General features: G+C 42.0%; 3 protein-coding genes across 4 annotated transcripts in view; 2 read left to right on the forward strand and 1 right to left on the reverse strand.

The window, feature by feature from the left end:
* Positions 1-2,090, forward strand: part of LOC102201600 (protein S100-A16) — a 7,180-nt gene extending 5,090 nt beyond the window's left edge. Inside the window, exons 2-3 of the mRNA XM_005732111.1 lie at positions 1,424-1,545; positions 1,648-2,090. Coding sequence (XP_005732168.1) covers positions 1,426-1,545; positions 1,648-1,803 — 276 coding nt within the window. The 5' untranslated portion in view covers positions 1,424-1,425 and the 3' untranslated portion in view covers positions 1,804-2,090. The remainder of the gene's footprint in view (positions 1-1,423; positions 1,546-1,647) is intronic.
* Positions 2,091-2,715: 625 nt separating this feature from the next.
* Positions 2,716-5,154, forward strand: s100t (S100 calcium binding protein T). 2 transcript variants are annotated; one of them, XM_005732113.1, is made up of 3 exons: positions 2,716-2,771; positions 4,596-4,758; positions 4,857-5,154. In XM_005732113.1, exons 2-3 carry the CDS (start codon positions 4,597-4,599, stop codon positions 5,016-5,018), a joined length of 324 nt encoding a protein of 107 aa, XP_005732170.1. In that variant the 5' UTR covers positions 2,716-2,771; position 4,596; the 3' UTR covers positions 5,019-5,154. The 2 variants fall into 2 exon arrangements, with proteins under 2 accessions (XP_005732170.1, XP_005732169.1); XM_005732112.1 differs by lacking the exon at positions 2,716-2,771 and adding an exon at positions 3,640-3,723.
* A 771-nt stretch (positions 5,155-5,925) lies between these two features.
* The window catches only part of chrnb2 (cholinergic receptor, nicotinic, beta 2), a 22,140-nt gene continuing 12,934 nt past the window's right edge, over positions 5,926-15,131 (reverse strand). The window contains exons 4-6 of the mRNA XM_005732114.1: positions 14,272-14,381; positions 11,533-12,658; positions 5,926-8,175 (exon numbers count right to left, since the gene is read on the reverse strand). Of these exons, the coding sequence (XP_005732171.1) occupies positions 8,026-8,175; positions 11,533-12,658; positions 14,272-14,381 (1,386 nt within the window). The 3' untranslated portion in view covers positions 5,926-8,025. The remainder of the gene's footprint in view (positions 8,176-11,532; positions 12,659-14,271; positions 14,382-15,131) is intronic.

The following is a 15,131-nucleotide window of genomic DNA, read 5'->3' on the forward strand; positions in this document are numbered from 1 at the left end:
CAACCATTCTGATTGCTGCACCAATAGGGTAGAGGAGGTGTGATTTTGTGAGGCAGCATCTCCCTCACTGGATAAACAAGGATTGTCGTCGTTGGAGGCACTCGCAATACAAAGATATCAAGATGAGGTTTAGCAACTGACCTCTGTGCTCGAACGTGACAACACTCGCTCCCACAGAGCAGGGTTTATCAGCGACTATCTGAAGAATTTGGGTGTGGAGAGGATGGAAGAACCTGCCTGCAGCCCTGACCTCAACACCGTTAAACACTTGTGGGATCAGCTTGTTCGCGCTGTTTGGGCCATAGCGTCCAACACAACCACACTGGCTGACTTGTGAAAATTGCTGGTTGAAGAATGAGATGCCATCCCAGACCAAGCTGGACCAAGTTTGTGAGCAGCATGAGGGGGAGGTGCCAGGCTGTCGTGGCTACTGAGGCCCCTGCTTGTTAAATGAATAAATTGTTAAATTTCCACATTACACATTACACATTGCTTGTCACTTAATCCCAGCTCAGGCTCCTCAGAAGCTGGTATGTCCTCTGAGCTCTCGCCTTCCCGCCCTAACTTCTCAACCTTGTCCACCTCGTCCGCTGACATCTGTAAGTCTGACTTCGCTTCTACAAGTATGAGTAAAGTCCTTCCTGCCTCACTTGGTCCTCTGCTTTCTGAATGGGACAAATGGTTAAAAATGGGAGTTAGTAAGTCTTGCTGCCCACTGCAAAGGACACTGAGTAAAAGGTTTGTTTTTAGGGGGTTAGAAAATACTGTACATTTCTGCAATCCCACTGATGTGAAGTTAAGAATCTGACATTGAAGAAACAATTAGATTTTTAGCAATATTATCATATTATCTGCAAAAAATATATGAATAAATGAATGATCACTTAAGTTCCCTTGTCCCTAGAAAACGTGGAAGCTGCACCATTTTGAAAAGAAAGCACATGTTATCTGTTTGTCAAACTATTGCAAATGTGGCGTCAGAAGAAATCCCAGGATTTCGTCTTCACTTCTGTTCTTCCCACAGAGGACAAGAGGGTCTTAGGGGGATTTTTTTTCTGTCTGGGTTTTGCCTTTTTAAAATCATCAGGTATTATAAATGACATGTTTGTCAATTTAAATACATCATAATATGCTTTATAATTTGGTTGTATGGAGTTAAAGGTCACATAGTTGTGCACAAGCCTTCCACAAACTCACAGCTGACATTACTCTTTTTCACAATCAGAACCAAACAAAGCATGAAATGCTCAATATGAAATAAGCATCTCATCCACTCAATGCTCTGTTTAGTTTTTTGCATTATGATATTATTAAAGTTCACAGGAAAAGTATCTCATGGCACAATGTTTGAGAGTCTAAGATATGTCCTTATCTGTCCTAAATTCTCATTTCTGCTTTATCTTTGTCTCACTCTCTTATACAGATATGGAGTCCGCCATTAAGACGTTGGTGACCACGTTTGTTAAATCTTCCAGGGGGAAGGAGAACCTAGACAGCAAATCCTTCCAGAAACTGGTGGAGAAAAACCTCAGTGGTGTCATGGAAGTAAGTGTTTTGTGGTTGTCCGTCATGCTGCCAGTATATTAGAGCATGAATTTAAAAGCAGTTGTAATCTCTAATCTTTTTAATATTTGTTTTTAAACTCAGGATGCAAGCAACTCCTCTGCTGTTAAGGAGATGCAGAGGGGACTGGATGAAAACAGCGATGGAAAGGTCAGCTTCGAGGAATACCTTACCCTGATAGGTTACTTGGCTAACTCCATGAGTCAGCGCAAGACTGAAAGCAATCCAGATTCATCGTAGATACTCTTGAAGTTGCAGTATTTGGAGAGGATCTGCATTCAGCCATGTTTTTTTCTTTTTGAGCTTATTAAATGTCTTTTTTTTTCATTTCCAAACATTCCAGCCACCATCAGATCATAATGATTTTCTCTGAGATAGTTAACCGGCTATACTAGATCTTAATGTCTGTCCAAATGAACCTTTATGTAGCAACACTGTCACTGAAGGATTCTGAGCTGGTCTTTTTTATACCAATTCTACATTTTATACCAATGTTTTCAAAATAAAAGCTTTATATTAAAATTAAATTGTTTTTTTTTTTGGTCTGTGGTTGCTGCTGTTGCACATTTGTCAGTCTTTTAAGATTTCACCTTTGAACCTCCCTTTCTCATATACATTTCCTTTCTTTCTACATGTGCGGAAGTACTTTATAAGTGCAGTAGTTTCTCTGTCATGATTTGACACTAATTGAATCATGCCCGCTCCTTTCCAGCAGCACTTGCTAAATATAGCTGCGACATCCCTGACTAGTCAAACTCAGCACCCTTTAGATGTATCACTTATTGCAACCTGATCCTGATATACAGTCTACACTTTCTATTGTGCACCACCCTTCACTCAGCAACTCTATACGTTCGGCGTATACGAATGTGCACACACACTCTGTGCTACCCCCCTTACTGGCACAGTATGATGCTCCAAAGACTCATTAATGAGAAGATGCTTTACCATCACTGCACTTTAAAACATGATCTCTTCATATGAAAAGCTTTAATGTTTAATTTTAAGCACAAGCCTGTCTATCATTCATTCAGAAACGCAATTACTTTCATGGTCTTTGGCTCTCGCTCTCACCATTATCCAGATGTCTCCAAGTCCGGTGGATGCCTCACACGAACTATTTAAAGTATGTTTCTGTTCCAGTTCTCTGTTCTTGCTTCTCGGTTTTCTTCACGTGGTTTGTGCAAGGGTGGTGTGCAGCTTTAAAGGTGTGTCTTGAACTATTTCAAGAATTTTTTCTGTTCCTGTTCAAATATGTCTTTATTTGTGCTTTTTTTTTTGTTGCATGTATGGTGTATTTTGAAGCCAAAGGTGTGAACAAGCTTGTGAAAGTGCTCGTGTGTGTGTGTCCTCGCATTGTCATGTTCTCCTTTGTGTGGGGATTTCTCTGCATGAGTGCCAGGTGCGATGGCTCCATTCATCGGTGCTACTCTGATCCTTCGGATAATATAACAAGCATGAGCCTCCGCCGCACCCCCCTCCTCCAGTGAACATCCTACCCCTACAATTAACCTAACAACGTTTTTGCTGCTTGAAACCGGGTGCTTTTGGATAAGCTATTGAGTTATTAATCTTTGCCTTGGTATAGCAGTATTTTAAGCACTTCCTGCAAGCCTTTCCTTTGTTTTGACATGAAGTACAAAGCGGTTGCACAACAGAGGAGCAGGGTAATCCACTATTTCAATAGCAACCTGTGACACGGTAAGCAATATGTCACTGTCACTGCACAACAGCCCATTGTGCTTGGAGCGCGCAGTTGGTCGAGTGAGTTTAGACAACGTATGAATATTTGGAAACAAATAGATCTTTTCTCCAGCACTTCTTCTCTTTTTAGTGAGTTTTCTTATTTCAGCACATTAGGGCAGGTTTGGCTTGTAGACTTATTGTGAATACCTCAATTTACCTTAAGTCTTTCTGTAGCTGCAACCGGCTCTTGTGTATGTCCAATTAGCGGATAGCAGGTGTCTCTGGCGTAAACAGAGAAGGTAGAGAGGAGAGGGGCAACAGGTGGAGGGGGTAGAGAAGGAGGAGGAAGGGGTAAGTGGGATGGGTGGAGTAAGGGATGTATTTAAGACGGTGTAGTCCTCATCCTCCTTAACAGTTGCTTTTACCTCCTCTCTTTGCACCTGAGCAGCAGGCCAGCACTAATCCTCCACTCAGGTAAGAAACAGAGGGACAGATTTCAACTGTCTCCACATTTCTCTGTTGTCTTTTTTCCCAATTATGATTGCATACTGGTGCTGATGCAGCTAGAGCATGTCTGTTAGTTCATCACTTGTCGAGTACCTTCGTGTAGAGCACTAAGGACAGGGAGAACTTTCAGTTGATTCACTGATAAGTTATAAAAAAAAATTTCACTGGTTAACTACACTGGTTAACTGGTTAAAGACATAGCATGCCAAAAATGCATTTTTAGTCATTTTTACATCCTGCTGATTTGTTTTGGGAAATAAAATCTACGTGAAAACTACTATAAGCTGTGATTGACAATTAGGAAAAGTCTTCACAGTTCACAGGTGATACAGGTTCAACAAAGGTAGGACCTACACCTGTTTGTGGTGTTATTTTTGCTATCCGGTAAAGCTAAAGTAAAAGCCAGATCAGGTTGCCACTGTGTGTCCCCGTTACATCTTCTCCAGTGGATGGGCTTTTTAACCAGCTTAGAGTTTCACTCTTATCAGCTGGCTCACATGTCCGGTTGCTGCTGACTATGTCCGGACTCCCGGAGGTTCAAAAACCTTGGCAGAGCAGGATCCTTTTATCTGTGGCAAAATCTTATCAGGGCCAGGACACGATGAAGAAACTGTTAAACTAGATAAGGTTTCTGCCCAAATACTGTGTGCAAAACTCATCTTACTTGAATGCATATTTGCAAACACATTTAAGTGCAAAACAGAACAACAGACAGGTTTTTATCACCTGATTTTTTTCTGCATTAGACTTCCATGCTTCCCCCAATGCTTGACAGAGCACATGTACTGACATGAACTGTTCTTACTGTATCTTCAACCCACCCTTCTGTTCCTCTACAGAATGTCTTTGCCTAACTCCGAGAATGCTTCCACCCTGGAGAATGCCATGCAGCTCATGATCCAGACCTTCCATAAGTACTCTGGAAATGACGGGGACAAATATACACTGAGCAAGGTTGAGCTCAAAGAAATGCTTACCAAAGAGCTTGGCAGCTATCTGGGGGTAAGAAAGCACATGTTCATACTTAGGAAGAGAAGATGCAAATGTAGATTATGTGTACAGAAAAGACATTGCTTTTTTTTGTATCTTGATACGTGCAGAATGCCCAGGATAAGGAAGCTGTGGAGAAGATTATGGGAGACCTGGATTCCAACAATGATGGAGAGGTAGATTTTACAGAGTTCATCATTTTGGTTGGAGCTCTCACTGTGGCCTGTAACGACTTCTTCCTGGAGTACAATGACAAGCAAGAGAAGAAGTGAACACACCCTTCGCCCAGAGTCTCCACTTAAAAATCCCACATGTTCCAGGGAGGAAGCACTTAAGGAGAGAGAGAAGGCCCGTTTGGGACATCCTGTCATGGACCTCAAGTTCACAAACACACAGACACACACACAAACAAACCTCTAATAGAGAAATAAATGTTGTGTTTTGTCTTCAATGTCTCTTGAATTCATTCAAACTGTAATATTACTGCAAAGTGAACATCTTTAGTGTTTCAAGAGCTGTCATTCTTGAATATGTGAATATCTCTCTTTCTGCTCTTTTCGTGCATCTTGTCACACATTTAAGTAAGGGATGCCCCCCTTCCCCGAAAAAAATAAATGTGACCTTTACTCAAACAAGTTGGCTATGCATTATTACAGAAGAGAACGAGAATGAACAAACAACGAGCACCAGGTGGCAGCAAGTGGTCCTCTGAATCCAGCGGTTTTGGTGCATTACTTCTAATTTGCATTGCCACATGGGTACAGCAGTTTGTGCCAGAGATACTATGTGGTATTTACGAAATACACATTCTAAGATGCTGTCTTTAAGTATTGCTAAGCGTAAGATATGAGAGACAGTTATTCCTGCTGTGGTGTGAATTATTCAAACTGGTTCTCTGCACTAAAAATGTCAGGTTTATATGTGTAGATAAGAACTACCTACAGTCCTGTTTTCACAGTAGAATAATCAGAACCCAGAGTGACCTTGACAGGGCTTTAAACACATTATTGTTTAAAAGCCCTGCTTCCTAAGAGAAAAAAAAGTACTGTGTGACTGAGTGTGTGTGCATTTTTGTTCATATAAAAAAGGAAGTTGCCAGCATCAGTGTTAGAAAGCCAGGAAATGTTTCCTTCTTTCATGTGAAAACATGTCACGCAGACATACTTTGATTAATCTGAACCTACAACCTTTATTGGACTGGTTAAGGTGTGCACAGGAGCAGATTTTAGAGTCAGGAAGGGGAAGGTGAAAGATGGGAGAGCATAATGAGAGAGGAAGTGAGAGAGAAAGGAAGGAGAGTGGAAAGGTCAAAAAGAGAAAGAGAAGAGAGTGGACAGCAGCACTTTCTCCGTGTGGAGACATGCAGCCTACAGTTTTCACAGGTCTCTGATAGGCTTTTCACACTTGTTCGGGATCTGCCCGGGAACCCCCGCGGGTAATCCCATCCGCCCTAGACACAGCAAGAGACGCCTTCCAGTCCAAAACTGAGTTGAGCTGCAGAGTTGGTCACACGACTGCATAAAGCCAGGAAACCTGTAGCAAATGACAGTGACTGGGGAGATGGCCTTTTTCCAGAGGTTTATCGTACCTTTCCATTGCACTAATAACAAGAGTCTTTTGTCTCTGCCTATCCTGCTTTTTTTTTCTCCTCGGCATTCACCCTTTCTGCTTGTGATTTTGCACAACTTATTGCCTTGCCAGGACTGCTTCATTGTTGCTCCTGTTGGCATTTTGCTCTTGTTTACTAAAAATTTAATTCCCCCCACCCGACTGCATGTGTGCCTGAAAAGACCTTTTGCATTGTCTTTGTTGTCAGGGATCCTGTGAAGATTGTGGAAATCTGCCACAAAAAGAATACGGCACTAATGACTGGAAGTTAGCTGTTGTTCTAAGTGGACTAAATGTCAGAAGTGAGCGCCCGTGGAAGACCAGATAAACAGAGCGGGACTGGAGAGAGGACAGCAGAGATTAATTGAAAGGGTGGAAGGATGGGAGGGATACATACATGTGTTATGCTCCTCTGGACACTGCATCTCACAGATGTACATGTGTACATATGTTCTGGACATTACATACACGAACAAAATCCACTGCAGAATTATATATTCAGGAGAGGAGAGGAGAGAGGAGAAAATGATGAGCGAATGAGGCTTTGTCCTGCTCTGATAACAGAAAATGAACAGTTGTGACATGACTTAATATCCATGATACACCTCCCATCAATCCACCATGTTCCACCGCCCATCAAATAGGAGCCCATATCCACACTCTTGGCTCAGCTTCCTCAATTTCTCAGGAGCTAGACTCGTCTCAGTGCAGCTGTGCACTCTGGCACAGCAGGCTGCGGCTGTTCTCTACTTACTGTGCACAACAGTCTGAGCAGAAAACCGTCCATGCATAATCTATTACTTCATCCCTTTGACTTTTATGTAATAATGCAACCTGGCTCTTTTCGAAGTACAACTACCTTCTATATATTTTTCCTTCACAATCTGTTGCTTTTACACATATTGTGTTAGTGTGCGCATCACAGGCTGTGTATTACATTTTATATCACATTCTGGTTATATCTATACAATCATACAACACACCATAGTCTCTCTATTAGCGTCATATCCTTGCATGATCTAATAAACATAGAGAAATCTTAATAATATATACTCAATGCTATACTGTGGTAAGCAGCTATGCTATGATAAAATATACTGAATCAGTTTACTGACAGAGTGGATTTTTTTTTGGGTGGGGGGGGGGGGGGTATAAGAACCTTGATATTGATATAAACTTCCCTTTCCTCTCTGATACTGACATCAATCAACATAGTGAATAAGTAACGTCTGTCGTAGCTGAAAACAGGTATGTCACGTGTCACTTAAGCAGTCAGTGTAATGCGGAAAGTGTTAACTAGCTGGTGTAAGGTTCAACAAGGAATAACTCGGAGAATCCTCACTCCCTGGCTGGCTGAAGAGGGAAGCAGGGAGAGACCTTTCCACCAGAAAGAGGTCACACCATTAAGCATCTGGACAAAAAAAACAACAACCAAAAACCTGCAGGTAAGAGTAAGATGGTGTTTTTCTTTATCTTCATAGGAGAAAAATCGTTTGTTGCAAAAACTGTTACTATAAAGGTAATGGATGTGATTGTTGTTTATTCCAGTTCCGGTTCCTGTACCATAGACACATTAAAACCCAGACCCACCCCCCGCCTCCGGCCCATGTCCTGCTGTGCTGATTGGTCGGGGAGCTGTCTGTCAGCGTGATTGTGGCTGGGGAAAAATGGTCAACCTGGCATGTTGATGGTCTTGGCTGTGTAGTTCTGGAAGAGCGGCTGCAGGAACATGCCCATCGTGCCGAACACGCATACAAACACAAAGATCCACAGGAAGAGGCGGTCGATCACCATGGCAACATACTTCCAGTCCTCGCTCACCTGTGGTTGTGGAACAGGGTGAAGAGAAAGATTAAGGTGAGCAGAATCCCACTCTCAAGTCCAGTCATGCTCATTATCATTCGACCTACCCGTCTGCCTTTAACTAGACGCAACGTTAATGGAGGTGAAGTGTTAATGTGAATGGAGACTCGTTCAGCTACACAGCTCTGATGAGGTCTGACACGAGTCAAGGAGGAGGAGAAGGATGTAAGAGACTGGAGAGAGATGGAGGACGGAGAGAAACAGAGGGTGTTCTGAAACTGTGACCCCTGTGATGATAACTTAAAGAGAGAGGGGAATGAATGATGAGCCATGCACTGCGCTGGGAATGGGAGGATTTTAAAGGCGATGGGATGGTAACTATATCAGTGATAGACAGAATTACTGCGGTTTATTAATTCCCATGTCAGACGCACGCTCCAATAAGATGCGGTCAGGATAAGACATAAAAAAATAACACCCTCACTCTGCTGACTCGCTTCTTCTATTCCAGCTCTTTACCAGTTGTACTCTTTCTCTATGCACACGTCATGCTGCCGCTGCTGCTATAATTACATGTCTGTGTCGAATATTCAGAGGGTTACGATTGCATCACCAGATCTGTCTCCTTTGCTTCTGGCCTTTTGTACTAACCCTTGAATTTTAAATGGCAGTACTAAACAGCAGAGTCGCACAGCTCGGTCTTGACTATAACATGATATGGCACTGATCTGTGCTGCTCTGGATACTTTTTATGGCTGGTAACATATGCGCATAAAAGAAGATTATTTATGGCAGGATTTCACACGCACGGAGACATGATAATTTTTTTATGTTAATACACAGTTGAATCTGAGTAATAAATATGGAGGTATGTATTATCAGCCGATACTATTGGTGCTCATCTCACATTATCACAGGCTATATTAGCATGCATGGTGTCATAGCTGTAAACTGCAGCACCACATCAAATACACTTTTTTAATGTCATTTGTTTTTGCCAAAATTGCTGTTTAAATTTACAGGATTACATTTTTTTAAGCTAGTGGAATAGCACTAAGTTAAAAGCTGCTGCTCAACAAATAAAGTAGACAAGCAGCACAAAAGCATTTATTTGGAGCTGTGTTTCTTTTCATAAGGAGACAGTGAGCAAATACTAGATAATTTAAGCCCCATCCCCCCAAAATAACCCAATGACCAATTTTACAATACAATATAATTTTACAATATAAGGTTAAAAAAATTTCTTTCACTGCTAAAAGGCTCTATCAGTCAAAGAAAGTGTCTGATTAAAGTGCTAAGGTCAGCACAAACAGTAAAATCGCAGTCTTTAAAAGCAGGGCAGCTACAGTGGGATAATAACTATCTCTGAGTCTGTGATTACACAAAAAAGACAGATTTACTGAGAGGAATAAATTAGTGTAGTGTTGCAATCACAGAAAACAGCAGAGATGTGAGTGGACCGCTATCAGGTAATCAAAACTAACTGTCTAAACTATCTAAAAATAACATTTTTCCAGTTTTATAAGCAAAGAAAAAGCTTTTTGACATCAATAATGCCCAGGACAGTCTATGAGGAGGAGGGCAAATTCACAGCTCAAAACAGAGTAGAAATGATTAGTCAGTGAATAATCTACAAACATTATACAGCAAGGCTCAAGTTGACTGCAGGATTTATGCAGAGAAGAGCTGCTTTATTACAAAATGGGTCAGTGTGCAAACCTGAAACCTGTGTATGACAGGTTTCAGGTTTGCACAGGTTTGTTAGCGATGAAGTGGACTCCTTCCACAGCTTCCTCAAAGAAAACACAACATTTTCTCTTGTCCTGACCGATGCACATTTTAAGTTATTGTTACTGCGTCATGTGTGTAAATGCACATTGCTCTTGCTTTTTCTATGTGACATATAAGCCTACAGGTGTTTATTAAAGTCAAAGGAAAGACTGACTCAGCGGCAGCTGTGGGCAATCAGGTTGTTAAAAAAATAGGCTCAGATATTAAAAACGAGATTGGATGGATTAGCTACTCATTTGCAAAAGTATTGATCCCATCAGGGCGGCCTTTGCCTCCTCCAGATGGCACACAACTTTACACAGCTAGCATACAGCCCCTCACCTCACTAGCAGCTGAGTTGATTTTCACAAATCTGAACAACACTTTATGAAAAACATGAAGTTGGTAAAGCTCCTGCTTCAACAACACTTAAGTGTTAAACAATTATTATAAAAGTCAACTTGGCCAGTGAACACATGAATGTTAGCCCTTTAACTACTAGCAAATATTGGATAGCTACATTAGCCATGAGTTAAGTTATCATTTAAAGAAATAATAATAACTCAGTTGGTAGCTAGCAGCTATGGCTAATAAGAATATGAATAATTTAAAAGTATAACAGAATTGTTTTTTTTCTTAAAGGCAGACATTGAAGCAAAGACAAATCTACCAGCAGTGGCACCCACCTTAACAGCTCAATTATATTTGCATTATGTTATATTTAAATTTTATTTTTGATATATATACAATTAAAATATGGTGCCAGGTGTGTTTTGCTCAGTTATGTTACTGTAAAGTACATATGTTGGGCAAAACATTGTTGTCATTGGCATTATTATGTTTATTCTTTAAGATCTTTATTTTTAAAATCCCTCTAATTTTTATTCTTTTTTCCCCTCTGTGGAATCAAATAGTTTAGTGGGCAACAAACATGTTTCTTCAAAATCCTGAACAGCATTTTGTAAAATTCTGATATTTTTCTAATATGAGGGAAATCTGAGTCCCACGAATAGCTTGGCAGACATGTCTGTTTATTCTATAATAGAGCCGATGCTAAAGAGAGTTTAAAATAAATTCATTAATTCACATTATTTTTTATGTTGCACAACTCTGTGTGCACAGTGCTGAGAGGCTCTTGTGTCCTCTGCAGTTTTCACTGTGGCCCAAATTCCCTAAAATATTGCAAATTACATCTTAAAGTAAAGACATATTTCCTGTAACACAGACATAGCCTTTATGCATTTTGCATTACTGAAATACCGAAATACCAGAAATATGTTTAGCTCAATTTTCCACTCTGAGTAATTTTCCCATAAATTTATATACAATAAGAGCTCCTCAAAAACTATTGTCCACACATTTCAGCAGCAAAGACAAGATTTTTGGTCCCAAAAGAGGCGTTTGCACTGATGCAGACAGTTAGCTAATCTGGTCCTAATTTATTTAATCTGTTGTCAACATAAAAATCTATTTTGAGCAGCTGTCAAATGCTATTTTTGCAGTTACTATGATAGTGAAGTTTATTAACCAGCTATAAAACATAAACAAATCTAGTGCAACACTATCAGCTCCAGGCTCTGATATGAAGCAACAGATAATACTCACACTCTGATCATCATCCTCGCTCTTCATGTGATTTGCGATGAAGCGTACTCCTTCCACAGCTTCCTCAAAGCCTGGACAGGCTTGAGCCAGCAGGGCCTGGGTCAAAGCAGGACCTGCAGCTGCTTGCTTCCCTCTTGGAAGGTTTCCAGAGCCCCCTTCTCGACCTTCTCTGACTCTGTTTAGACCATCGATGGATCCCCCTCCTGCACCTCCCAGATCCCCTCCAAACTGTTTAACAGACGCGCGGTTCACATAGCACGTACAAGGGTCACTGTCCTCCTTACCAAACACTGTGGAGGTCCCCCCTCCATTCCCACCAGCAGTTCCCAGCCCGAGCCCCACCATCAAGGCCCCTGCCTCTCCACTTCGACCACCCTCGCTCTGCTCCTGCGCCCTCCTCCTTTGACGCAGCCGCTGACGCTCGCAGCTGTTTCTCGGCTGGCGCATGAAGAGCAGGGCAGGAAGCTTGTTGAGGAACACTAGTTTAACCCAAGGGGGCATGGTGTGTGTGGTGGGAGAACGATGGTGCACATTCAGGACACATACACTGGTGACGATAGAGAAAGTGACCAGAACCATGGTGAACATCAGATACTTTCCGACCAGAGGAACATCCAGTGAAGTTGGTGGGACGATCTTGGAGATTAGCAGCAGGAACACGGTGAGAGCCAGCAGCACTGAGATGCAGAGTGTCATCTTCTCACCACAGTCAGAGGGCAGGTAGAAGACCAGGATCGCCAGCGAGGTGATGAGCACACACGGGATGATGAGGTTGATAGTATAAAAAAGAGGCTTCCTGCGAATGATGAAGTCATATGTGATGTCCACGTAAGTAGGGTCAGCTGGGTTTTCATTTCGTCTGCCCGGCAGGGCGATGATGTCCCACTCTCCACTGGGGGTGAAGTCATCCATGCTGGCTACATCAGCGCGAAGCACCAGATCGATTTCAGTGCGGTCGTAGGTCCAGGAGCGGAAGCGCAGCGTGCAGTTCTGCTGGTCAAAGGGGAAGTGCTTGACCTCAATCTTACAGGCTGATTTATAGATTGCCGGGGGCAACCAGAAGATGCTGCCATCGTAAGACACCACTGCATTAGAGTAGAACGACACCTCGTACACCCCATCAGCACTAAGAGACAAGGTCAGAGAGAATAAAGACAAAAACAGGAGTCAGACATAAATCCAGATGCTGGTGTGATGATTTAAATAATAAAAGAGTATCATGAGGAGCCATGTTTCTTCCAGGCCTCTTGAATAGGGTAATGTGGTAGTGCTTTATCTTATTATGCAGCAGCTTCATTAGACCTCAGCGACACATTAACGAATCTTGAAGTTATGGGTGTGACTTTTTGAGGTTTCTCTGGTTAGCAGAGTCACAGACTCCTTATATTAACACACAGAAGAAGGATAAGGAACCAAATGAATATCATTTTTAAGGTAATCTGGGCTTGATTAAACAGCACATGTAAGCTACCAACTGTGAGCTGTATGAATTTCATGTCATCTTACGATAATGGCAGAAAAATACATGCAGCAAGAATATTTTTAACATACAAAAGAGGAACCTGCACGAACACATAGCTGCACATTTTCAGTGCACTATGACCCGCTTCATCTTTTCTCCAAATGAAATAATAATATAAAAAGTGGTGTGGTAGTGGCATAAGCTGAGTTAATCCTCCAGTTTAAAGGACTGACAGTTGGACTCATCGGAGTCATGGAGGATAACACCCCAACCTGGGGTACACGGGATTAACGGGATCACTTTTCCAGAGTTAGCTGGGTCAGGGATCTTATAATCTTTAGTCAAGTAAGGCCCGAAGCAGGGAAAGAGGAGAAGGCCAGACAGATCGCTGTGCTCTGATGAGCTGATTTACATACTGTATGCTGACACTCAGTTTCCATTACATTAAGACCAGTGGTCCGCAACATCCCCATTCTCTCTCAGACATGCAGGAGAATTCTAATTAACAAAACATGCGGATGAAGTTTACACGTTAATCATTTTGTGTAATACATTACAGTGAAGCTTATTTGGGACGTTATCATTTATGTACTATGTATGTGATAGTACACTCATTTGCACATGAGTGATTCCTACCGCTCATCTTGCCAACTTGTTAAAGGTCCTCGGGACCTAAGTAAATTTGTACTTAGTTACCACAAACCACAAATGAATCGACACATAAAAATGTATGATGTAGTATGTCAGCACAGGAGTACTGGATGGTTTCTGGAATGCAGCTGATGGGATAGGAACTATGCACAGACGGTAGGGACAGGAATAAGGCTGAAAGTCATTAAATTCCCAGCAGAAAAGTTTTGGTCTGGAGGTGCATAATAGGCTAAGTCAACCATGCGCACCCCTGAAGACTTTTCATTAGGTAATCTGTTCTCAATAGCAGAATTAAAAGTGATGGCTGCATATTTGTATGACAGTGTAGAAGTAATTTCAAATCCTTCCATTGGTCCAAGATAGAAGAGCCACATTAAAAGAGAGGCAATGGTAATTATCTAGACTCTCAGCGAGCACATCAAATAAGCTTCATATATTTTACAAGTGGAAAAGACAAGACGACAGAAGTTTGCATTCTTGTGGAACAACTGTGTGCACCGACTCATCACTTCATTTGCCGATGTATGCAGTGCAGGTGACTTGTTCTGTACTTTCATGGTGCAGTGTATGCACTATCAGTTTGTATCTTTACAAAGTGAGGACAGGTGGACGAGAGAGTGACTCACTTATTGTAAAGCACCACGTCAGGCAGCCAGATGTGTTTGGAGGGCAGCCTGACCTTCAGCATTCCATCAAACTCCTCGGGGACCCAAGTCAGACGATAGTCCTGCCACTCCTAAAGGCCAATAAAAACACAACGCTTAGTCACTCATCTGCCAACCACACAGCAGGAAATGACATCTTGAGAGAAGCAGAGAGGAGAAGGTGTGTCTGTTTGTCTTTTTGTGTTCGTCACTCAGTCACTGGTCAACATGACATGTTGCAATAAAGATAAGCCTAAGGTACGTTATGTGCTATCTGCCCAACCTGCACCTTCATCACACTTCTGCCATTAGCCAGAGTAACACTCATGTCTGTCCTGACCCTGAATGGTCTTTAAAACACACCCGGCCGCAAACCACTCAGCATGATTATAATGCAGCAGCTGTTCCCAGGTATGTGTGTGTGGGTGCATGTGAATGCATCAGCAGACATCTGAGTCCTCTGTGCAACTTTGTGTAAAAGACAAACATTATCTTGTTTTCCATGTTGTGGATCAGACTTTGACATTGCCACACTGAAGCCTCTGTGACCTGTTACCGCAGTTCTGTGTGTGGTATAACCAGGTTGGAGCTGTATTGCTCATGCTAGACTGTCCTCTGTAACTGTGATGCATTGTGGTCATTACAGTTTGTCTCGGCTCACGACAGCTGTCCTTGGCACTCCTACTTTCTGATGGCAAAGAATCCATAGAGCACTGATGGTGATTCTATGCTCCGTTACACGTCATAAATCCTAATCTGGCTCATGTGTGTGTCTGTCTATGTGCCAGTGTGTGACAACCGTACTTAGAACTGCTTTATATGAAAAAGTTTATATATATATA

Source organism: Pundamilia nyererei, unplaced genomic scaffold (genome assembly GCF_000239375.1).
Source record: "Pundamilia nyererei isolate P.nyererei 1_Seehausen unplaced genomic scaffold, PunNye1.0 scaffold00045, whole genome shotgun sequence".
Lineage (NCBI taxonomy): Eukaryota > Metazoa > Chordata > Actinopteri > Cichliformes > Cichlidae > Pundamilia > Pundamilia nyererei.